We start from the raw sequence: 12,286 nt of genomic DNA on the forward strand, positions 1-12,286 counted from the left end.
TACCAGGCATCACGATATCATAACACACAACCAGGCATCACGACCACATAACACACTACCAAGCCTCACGACAATATGACAAACTACCAAACATCACTACTACATAACACACTACCAGGCATCACGAAAAAATAACACACTACCAGGCATCAGGACAATATAACAAACTACCAGGCATCACGACAACATCACACACAACCAGGCATCACGACAACATAACACACTACCAGGCATTATGACAACATGTTACACTTTCAGACATCACAACAACATGATACACTACCAGGCATCATTAACACATGACACACTACCAGGCATCACGACAATATGACAAACTACCAGGCATCACGACAACATAACACAGTACCAGGCATCACGACAACATAACACAGTACCAGGCATCAAGACAATATGACAAACTTCCAGGCATCATGACAACATGACTCACTACCAGGTATCTTGACAGCATAACACACTACCAGGCATCACGACAATATGACACACTACTAGGCATCAAAACAACATGACACACTACCAGGCATCACGGCAACATAACACACTACCAGGCATCACAACAATGTGACACACTACCAGGTATCACAACAATATGACACACTACCAGGCATCACTAACACATGATACACTACCAGGCATCACTAGCACATGACACACTTCCAGGCATTACTACAATATTACAAACAACCTTCCATCACGACAACATAACACACTACCAGGCATCACGACAACACAAGACACAACTCGGCATCACGACCACATGACACACTATCAGGCCTCACAGCCACATGACACACTACAAGGCATCATGACAATATGACACATTACCTGGCACCACCAACTCATGACACACTACAAGGGATCACGAAAACATAACACACTACCAGGCATCTTGACAACATAACACACTACCAGGCATCACGACAATATGACAAACTACCAAGCACCACGACAACATGACACCCTACCAGGCATCACGACAACATGACACACTACCAGGCATTACGATAACATAACAAACTACCAGGACTCACAACAATATAACACACTACCATACATCAGGACAACATGACATTACCAGGCATCACGACCACGTGATACACTACGATGCATCACGACAATATAACACACTACCAGGCCTCACGACAACATAACTCACTACCAGGAATCACGACAACATGTATCACTTTTAGACATCACAACAACATGGCACACTACCAGGCATCACTAACACATGACACACTACCAGGCATCACTAACACATGACACACTACCAGGCATCACGACAACATAAAACACTACCAGGCATCACGAATGCATAACACAGTACCAGGCATTTCGACAATATGACAAACAACCAGACATCACGACAACATAAACCATTACCAGGCCTCACGACAACATAACATAACATAACTTAACCAGGCATCACGACAACCTGACTCACTACTAGACATCACGAAAACATAACACACTACCAGGAATCACAACAACAAAACACACTACCAGGCATCACGACAACATAACACACTACAAGGCGTCACGACAACATGACTTACTACCAGGCATCACGACAACATGTCACACTACCAGACATTACGAAAACATAACACACTACCAGGCAACACAACAACAAAACGCACTACCAGGCATCCCGACAACATAACACACTACCAGGCATCACGACAACATAACAAACAACCAGGCATCACGACAACGTAACATACTACCAGGTATCTTGACAACATGACACACTACCAGGCATCACGACAATATGACAAACTACCAGACATCACGACAACATAACACACTACCAGGCATCACGACAACGTAACATACTACCAGGTATCTTGACAACATGACACACTACCAGGCATCACGACAATATGACAAACTACCAGACATCACGACAACATAACACACAACCAGGCATCACGAACACATGACACACTACCAGGCATCACGACAACATGAAACACTACCAGTCATCATGACAACATGTCACACTACCAGGCATCACAACAATAAGACACACTACCAGACATCATGGCAGCATAACACACTACCAGGCATCACAACAATATGACACACTGCCAGGCATCACAACAATAAGACACATTACTAAGCATCACGCCCACATGACACACTACCAAACATCACAACAACATGACCCACTACCAGGCATCACTAACGCATGACACACTACCAGGTATCACTAACACATGACACACTTCCAGGCATTGCTAAAATCTGAAAAACACGCAAGCATCACGACAACATAACACACTACCAGGCATCACGACAACATAACACACTACCAGTCATCACGACAACATAACACACTACCAGTCATCACGACAACATAACACACTACCAGTCATCACGACAACATAACACACTACCAGTCATCACGACAACATAACACAACACACTACCAGGCATCACGACAATATGACAAACTACCAGGCATCACGAAAACATAAGACACAACTAGGCATCACGACCACATGACACACTACCAGGCCTCACAACCACATGAAACACTACCAGGCATCATGACAATATGACACATTACCAGGCATCATGACAACATAAATCACTACCAGGCATCATGACAACATAAATCACTACCAGGCATCACGACTACATAACACACTACCAGGCATCACGACCACATGACACACTACCAGACATCACGACAACATGAGACACTACCAGACATCACGACTACATAACACACTACCAGGCATCACGAAAACATGACACACTACCAGGCATCACGACAACATGTCACACTACCAGGTATCACGAAAACATGACAAACTTCCAGGCACCACGACAACATAACAAACTACCAGACATCACGACAATATGACACAATACCAGCCATCACGGGCACATGACACACTACCAGACTTCACGAACACATGACACACGATCGGGCATCACGACAACATCTCACACTACCAGACATCACAAAAATACGACACACTACCAGGCATCACGAAAAATGTCAAACTACCAGGCATCACTCACACATGACACACTACCAGGCATCACGACAACATGACACACTACCAGTCATCACGACAACATGACACACTACCAGGCATCACGACAACATGACACACTACCAGGCATCACTCACACATGACACACTACCAGGCATCACGACAACATGACACACTACCAGGCATCACGACAACATGACACACTACCAGGCATCACTCACACATGACACACTACCAGGCATCACGACAACATGACACACTACCAGGCATCACGACAACATGACACACTACCAGTCATCACGACAACATGACACACTACCAGGCATCACGACAACATGACACACTACCAGGCATCACGACAACATGACACACTACCAGGCATCACTCACACATGACACATTACCAGGCATCACGACAACATGACACACTACCAGGCATCACGACAATATGACACATTACCAGGCATCACGACAACATGTCACACTACCAGACATCACCGCAACATAACACACTACCAGGCATCACTAACACATGACACACTTACAGGCATTACGACAGTATGACAAACAACAAGGCATCACGACAATAATATGACACATTACCAGGCATCACGACAACATGACACACTACCAGGCATCACGACAATATGACACATTACCAGGCATCACGACAACATGACACACTACCAGGCATCACGACAACATGACACACTACCAGGCATCACGACAGCATGACACACTACCAGGCATCACTCACACATGACACACTACCAGTCATCACGACAATATGACAAACAACCAGGCATCACGACAATATGACACATTACCAGGCATCACGACCACATGATACACTACCAGGCATCACAACAAAATGACACACTACCAGGCATTATGACAACATGTCACACTGCCAGGCACAACGAAAACATGACATACTACCAAGCATCACGACAATATGACGACCTACCAGGCATCACGACAACATAACACGCTTCTAGGCATCTGGACAACATAACACACTACCAGGCATCACGAACACATGACACACTCCAAATCATCACGACAATATGACGAACTACCAGGCATCACGACAATATGACACATTACCAAGCATCACGGGCACATGACACACTATCAGACGTCACGAACACATGACACACTACCAGGCATCATGACAACATGTCACACTACCAGACATCACAACAACATGACACACTACCAGGCTCCTGGCTCCAGACTCCAAACTCCAGGCTCTAGACTCCAGGCTCCAGGCTCCAGACTTCGGGCTCTAGGCTTCAGGCTTCAGGTTCCTGGTTCCAGCCTCCCGGCTCCAAACTTCAGCCTCCCAGCTCGAGGCTCCAGGCTCCAGTCTCTAGGCTCCAGGCTCCAGAATTTGGGCTCTAGGCTTCAGGCTTCAGGTTCCTGGTTCCAGCCTCCCGGCTCCAGACTTCAGCCTCCCGGCTCGAGGCTCGAGGCTCCAAACTCCAGTCTCTAGGCTCCAGACTCCAGGTTCCAGGCTCTAGACTCTGGACTCCACGCTCCTGGCTCCAGACTTCAGGCTCCCGGTTCCAGGCTTCAGACTCCAGGCTCCAGGATCCTGGCTCCAGGCTCCAGTCTCCAGACTCCAGACTCCAGGCTCCAGAGTCCAGGCTTCCGACTCCAGACTCCAGGCATCAGAATCCAGGCTCTAGGCTCCAGACTCCAGGCTCCAGACTCCAGGCTCTAGGCTCCAGACTCCAGGCTCCAGGCTTCAGGCTCCAGTCTCCAGGCTCCAGACTCCAGGCTCCAGAGTCCAGACTCCAGGATTCAGACTCCAGGCTCCTGGCTCCAGGCTCCAGTCTCCAGACTCCAGGCTCTAGGCTCCAGACTCCAGGCTCCAGGCTCCAGGCTTCAGACTCCAGGCTCCAGGCTCCAGTCTCCAGGCTCCAGACTCCAGGCTCCAGACTCCAGGATTCAGACTCCAGGCTCCAGACTCCAGGATTCAGAATCCAGGCTCCAGGCTTCAGAATCAAGGCTCCAGGATCCAGGCTTCAGGCTCCAGGCTCCAGACTCCAGGCGCCAGGCTCTAGGCTTCAGACTCCAGGCTCCAGGCTCCAGACTCCAGGCTACAGGCTCTAAGTTTCAGACGCTAGGCTCTAGGCTCCAGGCTCCAGGCTCCAGGCTCCAGACTCCAGGCTCCAGGCTTCAGACTCCAGGCTCCAAGCTCCAGGCTCTAGGCTTCAGGCTCCTGGTTCCAGCCTCCTGGCATCAGGCTCCAGGCTCCAGTCACCAGGCTCCAGACTCCAGGCACCAGAGTCCAGACTCCAGGCTCCAGGTTTCAGACTCCAGGCTCTCGGCTCTAGGCTCCAGGCTCCAGACTCCAGACTTTACAGGCTTCAGCCTCCAGCCTCCAGACTCCAGACTCCAGACTCCTGACTCCCGACTCTAGGCTCCAGGGTCCAGGCTCCAGGATCCAAACTCAAGGCTCCAGACTCCAGAATCCAAACTCAAGGCTCCAGGCTCCAAACTCCAGGCTTTAGACTCCAGGCTCCAGGCTCCAGGTTCCAGGCTCTAGGCTTCGGGCTTCACACTCCAGGCTCTAGGCTCCAGGCTCTAGGCTCCAGGCTATAGGCTCTAGGCTCCAGGCTATAGGCTCTAGGCTCCAGGCTCCAGGCTCCAGGCTCCAGGCTCCAGGGTCTATAGGCTCAAGGCTCCAGGCTCTAGGCTCCCGGCTCCGGTCTACAGACTCCAGGCGCTAGGCTCCAGCCTCCTGCAGCCTCCAGACTCCAGACTCCAGGCTCCAGGCTCCATACTCCAGGCTCTAGATTCCATGCTCCAGGCTCGAGACTCCAGACTCCAGGCTCCACGCTCCTGTCTCCAGGGTCCAGACTCCAGTTTCTAGACTCTAGGCTCCAGGGTACCGGCTCCAGGCTCCAGGCTCCAGACTACAAACTCCATGCTCTAGGCTCTAGGTTCCAGACTCCAGGCTCTAGGCTTCAGGCTTAAGGTTCTGGGTTCCAGCCTCCCGGCTTCAGGCTCCTGTCTCTAGGCTCCAGACTCCAGACTCCAGACTCCAGGCTCCCGGCATCAGGCTCAGGCTCCAGTCTCTAGGTTCCAGGCTCAAGGGTCCAGACTCTAGGCTCCAGACTCCAGACTCCAGGATTCAGTCTCCAGGCTCCAGACTCCAGGCTCCAGAGTCCAGACTCCAGGCTCCAGTCTCCAGACTCCAGGCTCTAGGCTCCAGACTCCAGGCTCCAGGCTCCAGTCTCCAGGCTCCAGACTCCAGGCTTCAGACTCCAGGATTCAGACTCCAGGCTCCAGACTCCAGGATTCAGAATCCAGGCTCCAGGCTTCAGAATCAAGGCTCCAGGATCCAGGCTCCAGGCTCCAGACTCCAGGCGCCAGGCTCTAGGCTTCAGACTCCAGGCTCCAGGCTCCAGGCTCCAGACTCCAGGCTACAGGCTCTAAGTTTCAGACGCTAGGCTCTAGGCTCCAGGCTCCAGGCTCCAGGCTCCAGGCTCCAGACTCCAGGCTCCAGGCTCCAGGCTCCAGGCTCCAGTCTTCAGAATCCAGGCTCCAAGCTCCAGGCTCTAGGCTTCAGGCTCCTGGTTCCAGCCTCCTGGCATCAGGCTCCAGGCTCCAGTCACCAGGCTCCAGACTCCAGGCACCAGAGTCCAGACTCCAGGCTCCATGCAGGTTTCAGACTCCAGGCTCTCGGCTCTAGGCTCCAGGCTCCAGGCTCCAGACTCCAGACTTTACAGGCTTCAGCCTCCAGCCTCCAGACTCCAGACTCCAGACTCTAGGCTCCAGGGTCCAGGCTCCAGGCTCCAGGATCCAAACTCAAGGCTCCAGACTCCAGGATCCAAACTCAAGGCTCCAGGCTCCAAACTCCAGGCTTTAGACTCCAGGCTCCAGGTTCCAGGCTCTAGGCTTCGGGCTTCACACTCCACGCTCTAGGCTCCAGGCTCTAGGCTCCAGGCTATAGGCTCTAGGCTCCAGGCTATAGGCTCTAGGCTCCAGGCTCCAGGGTCTATAGGCTCAAAGCTCAAGGCTCCAGGCTCTAGGCTCCCGGCTCCGGTCTACAGACTCCAGGCGCTAGGCTCCAGCCTCCTGCAGCCTCCTGCAGCCTCCAGACTCCAGGCTCCAGGCTCCATACTCCAGGCTCTAGATTCCATGCTCCAGGCTCGAGACTCCAGGCTCCAGGCTCCTGTCTCCAGGCTCCAGACTCCAGTTTCTAGACTCTAGGCTCCAGGGTACCGGCTCCAGGCTCCAGGCTCCAGGCTCCAGACTACAAACTCCAGGCTCTAGGCTCTAGGTTCCAGACTCCAGGCTCTAGGCTTCAGGCTTCAGGTTCTGGGTTCCAGCCTCCCGGCTTCAGGCTCCTGTCTCTAGGCTCCAGACTCCAGACTCCAGTCTCCCGGCATCAGGCTCAGGCTCCAGTCTCTAGGTTCCAGGCTCAAGGGTCCAGACTCTAGGCTCCCGGCTCCAGACTCCAGGCTCCAGGCTCCAGATTCCAGGCTCCAGGTTATAGGCTTCAAGCTTCAGACTCCAGGCTCCAGGCTCCAGACTCCAGGCTCCAGGCTTCAGACTCCAGGCTCCAGGCTTCAGGCTCCAGGCTCCAGGCTTCAGACTCCAGGCTCCAGGCTCCAGGCTCCAGGCTCCAGACTCCAGGCTCCAGGCTTTAGACTCCAGGCTCCAGGCTTCAGGCTCCAGGCTCCAGGCTCCAGGCTTCAGACTCCAGGCTCCAGACTCCAGGCTCCAGACTCCAAGCTCCAGGTTCTAGGCTTCAGGCTTCAGACTCCAGGCTCCAGGCTCCAGACTCCCGGCACCAGGCTGCAGGCTTCAGACTCCAGGCTCCAGGCTCAAGGCTCCAGGCTCCAGGCTTCAGACTCCAGATTCCAGGCTTCAGACTCCAGGCTCCAGGCTCCAGGCTTCAGACTCCAGGCTCCAGGCACCAGGCTCCAGGCTCCTGGCTCCAGGCTTCAGAATCCAGGCTCTAGGCTCCAGGCTCCAGGCTCTAGGCTTCAGGCTCCTGGCTCCAGCCTCCCGGCATCAGGCTCCAGTCACCAGGCTCCAGACTCCAGGCTCCATACTTTATAGGATCCAGCCTCCAGACTCCAGACTCTAGGCTCCAGGGTCCAGGCTCCAGGCTCCAGGATCCAAACTCAAGGCTCCAGGATCCAAACTCAAGGCTCCAGGCTCCAAACTCCAGGCTTTAGACTCCAGGCTCCAGGTTCCAGGCTCTAGGCTTCAGGCTTCACACTCTAGGCTCTCGGCTCCAGGCTCCAGGGTCTAAGCTCAAGGCTCAAGGCTCCAGGCTCCAGGCTCGAGGCTCCCGGCCCCAGTTTACAGACTCCAGGCACTAGGCTCCAGCCTCCAGACTCCAGGCTCCAGACTCCAGACTCTAGACTCCAGGTTCCAGGCTCCAGGCTCCAGGCTTCAGACTCCAGGCTCTATGCTCCAGGCTATAGGCACAAGGCTCCAGACTCCAGACTCCAGGCTCCAGGCTTCAGGCTCCAGACTCCAGTTCTAGGCTCTAGGCTCCAGACTCCAGGCTCCCGGCTCCAGGCTCCCAGCTCCAGGCTCCAGGCTCTCGGCTCCAGGCACCAGGCTCCCAACTCCAGGCTCCAGGCACCAGGCTCCCAACTCCAGGCTCCAGGCTCCTGATTCCTGCCTCCCGACTCCAGGCTCCCGGCTCCAGGCACCAGGCTCCCAACTCCAGGCTCCTGATTCCTGCCTCCCGGCTCCAGGCTCCCGGCTCCAGGCTCCAGGCTCCTGATTCCTGCCTCCCGGCTCCAGGCTCCAGACTCCAGGCTCTAGGCTCCCGACACCAGGCTCCAGACTCCAGGCTCTAGGCTCCCGACACCAGGCTCCAGGCTCCAGACTCTAGGCTCTCGGCACCAGACTCCAGGCACCCGGCTCCAGTCTCCAGGCTCCAGACTCCAGGCTCCCGGCTTCAGACTCCAGACTCCCGGCTCCAGGGTTCAGACTCCAGGCTCCAGACTAAAGGCTCTAGGCTTAAGGCTTCAGACTCCAGGCTCTAGGCTCCAGGCTCCAGGCACCAGGCTATAGGCTGAAGGCTCCAGGCTCTAGGCTCCAGGCTCCAGGCTCCAGACTCCAGGTACTAGGCTGTTGTCGTGACGCTGAACCCCGGTTCATTCCGAACACAACGATTTCACAACACATAACACCTTGCCTCAGCAACCGTTACTACCACCGTGTACTCCTACACACACCAGACCCTTGAGGCGTACCACTAGGTTTGTACTGGAACACAATGAATGAACATATGGAAGGTATTTAAAGGCCGTCGGGTTTTGTCATTTACTTACAAAGAATAGACTCTGACAAATAATAACATATTAACAAACTCTATTAGGTAAATACACTTCAAATACCCATAGACCACTTGACCTCCGCGGTCACCACTTGCACTCGTAACTTCCGCCTAAGTCCCTAATGCGGAATGATTACTACAACGCTCCACACCCGGTTAGTGTTTCATTCAATACTCACATATTGCAGACTTCACTAAGATCACATCAGTCTCTCGCATAGCTGTCTGCTACACTTCGCTGCTGCCACAAACGGAGACCCCGGAGGACTTGCCAGTTCCAATCCCACAACCAGACTGTTTCCAGTCAGCCATGGCCTCAAACATTTCACCACGCCTCTCAAGGAAGGTATAATCCGATTAACCTTATCCCTAGAAGCGGTAACCTTGTTCCTAGAAGCCTGAGTCCTTCTTTCCAGGAATTATTAGTTTGGCTAAGCAGCTGCGGTCTTAATCCCTTGACCTTTCTTAGATATGTGATCCATTGTCTGTCTACTTAACATGTACTTCCAATCATCATTCGTTAAGTGATGTAGTAATGATCCTCTAGCTAATAATCCCTACTAACTTGTGGATTACAACACTGTAGGCTCCAGGCTCCCGGCTCCAGACTCCAGTTTCGAGGCTCTAGGCTCCAGGGTCTCGGCTACAGGCTCCAGTCTCCCGGCTCCAGGCTCCAGACTCCAAACTCCAGGCTCTAGGCTCCAGACTCCAGGCTCCAGACTCCAGGCTCTAGGCTCTAGGCTTCAGGCTTCAGGTTCCTGGTTCCAGCCTCCCGGCTCCAGACTCCAGGCTCTCGGCTCCAGGCTTCAGGCTCCAGACTCCCGGCTCCAGGCTCCAGGCTCCAGGCTCCCGACTCCAGGCTCCAGGCTCCAGACTCCAAACTCCAGGCTCTAGGCTCCAGGCTCGAGACTCCAGGCTCTAGGCTCCAGGCTTCTGATTCCAGCCTCCCGGCTCCAGGCTCCAGGCTCTAGGCTCCAGACACCAGGCTCCAGGCTCCAGGCTCCAGACTCCAGGCTCCCGGCTCCAGACTTCCGGCTCCAAGCACCAGACTCCAGGTTCTAGGCTCCAGGCTCCAGGCTCCCGGTTCATTTCTAGACTCCAGGCTCCGAACTCTAGGCTCTAGGTTCCAGGCTCCAGGCTCCAGACTCCAGGCTCCCGGCTCCAGACTCCCGGCTCCAGACTCCAGGCTCCAGGCTCCAGGCTCTAGGTTCCAGGCTGCAGGTTCCAGACTCCAGACTCCAGGCTCCAGGCTCCAGGCTCCAGGCTCCAGGCTCCTGGTTCCTGGCTCCAGGCTTCCGGCATCCCGCCGGAGACTGTCCGTCCTCTTACTGTAGCTTAAGAGGTGAGTGGCCAGCCGGGTGTTTCTCTTGTAAATTAGACGAATCACCAGAATTAATGCGCAAGAAATGTTTATTGTACATTAGGTTTGCAAGTAAGATCAGCGCTGACGATTAATGTAATATGCGGCCTTTAATACTAGTTACACTGGATTCTAGTTTAACATCCCTAATGTTAAATCCTTTGTGATTTTGGATCACTCAGGTAGAATAGTCGTGTCTGGTTGTCAGTAGATGAACCAAACATTGTGAACAGCCAGGGATTGTGCATACAATTATTTGAAGATAATTTAATGATTGTGGAAAGGTAATACCTGTGGACGAGACAATCGGGATGATAGCCGACAGAGTGTATCGTGATCCAGCCTGTACTCCTCTTGACATACCAGAAAATATTCTGAGGAAACTACTCCAAGCTTGTACTAAAGAGGCATCCTTCTTGAGCCCGGATGGGCACATGTATAAGCAAGTAGATGGGGTCGCCATGGGTTCTCCCCTAGGTGTCCTGTTTGCAAACTTCTACATGGGTACCATCGAGCAAAAAGTCTTAGTCGACATGAACTTGAAACCGGCCATATACTGCAGGTATGTTGACGACATTTTTACACAGGTACCTGATGTCAGACATCTGCAGGAGCTGAAGGAGGCATTTGAGCAGAGTTCCGTGCTGCGTTTCACTTACGAGATGGAAAAGGATGGGAAGCTGCCCTTTCTAGATGTAACAGTCATGGAAAAGGGCGGAGGTTTCCACACTGCAGTCTACACTAAGGAAACAAACATAGGAATGTGCCTAAATGCCAACAGCGACTGCCCTGACAGGTACAAGAGGAGTGTTGTTAACGCATATGTCGACCGTGCTCTCAGCCACAGCTCAGAATGGAAGCAAGTCGACGAAGAACTCTGTAGGGTAAGGCAGGTCCTAGTCAATAACGGCTTCTCCAATGGTTTCATCGAAGACATCATAAGAAGGAAAGTGAAAAGCCATGCAACCTCTGAAGAGACAACTAACACAACACCTATACCCCCTATTAGACTATTTTACAGGAACTTCTTTTCCACAGCTCATAAAACGGAGGAAAGGGTCCTGAAAGATATTGTTAATAGAAACGTTATCCCTACAGACAAAAATCAGAGGATACAACTGACGATTTACTATAAAACCAGAAAAACGGCCAGCCTACTCATGAGAAACTCTCCAGGCACAAAACAGAACGCTTTAAAAGAGACTAACGTCGTCTATGCCTTCAAATGCCCACTTGGGGACTGTAAGCTCCAAAAAACCCAGTATATAGGCAAGACAACAACATCTCTTTCTAGGCGTTTAACGATGCATAAGCAACAGGGCTCCATTAAGGAACATATAAATCTTCCCACAACCAAACCATCGCCAGAGAAATCCTAGTAAACAACACAGAAATCATCGATAGATACAGCGATAGCAGGCGGCTTGACGTTTGCGAGGCACTACACATCAAGAAGTCAACACCAGCAATCAACAGCCAATTATTGCACAACTATATTCTACCCACCTCAAGACTCCGCTCCAATATAGAAGCATCAAGAAATATGGACCAATAGGCTTTCTACAAACACTTCTATTCAATACCC

The 12,286-nt window shown here is 52.6% G+C and overlaps 1 protein-coding gene across 1 annotated transcript in view; it reads left to right on the top strand.

Moving 5' to 3' along the window:
• The window catches only part of LOC138369827 (SUMO-interacting motif-containing protein 1-like), an 8,966-nt gene extending 2,480 nt beyond the window's left edge, over nucleotides 1-6,486 (top strand). The window contains exons 2-3 of the mRNA XM_069333568.1: nucleotides 4,458-5,129; nucleotides 6,026-6,486. Coding sequence (XP_069189669.1) covers nucleotides 4,458-5,129; nucleotides 6,026-6,486 — 1,133 coding nt within the window. The remainder of the gene's footprint in view (nucleotides 1-4,457; nucleotides 5,130-6,025) is intronic.
• Nucleotides 6,487-12,286: the final 5,800 nt, after the last annotated feature.

The sequence above is a fragment of the Procambarus clarkii genome, chromosome 30 (assembly GCF_040958095.1).
Source record: "Procambarus clarkii isolate CNS0578487 chromosome 30, FALCON_Pclarkii_2.0, whole genome shotgun sequence".
NCBI classification, from domain to species: domain Eukaryota; kingdom Metazoa; phylum Arthropoda; class Malacostraca; order Decapoda; family Cambaridae; genus Procambarus; species Procambarus clarkii.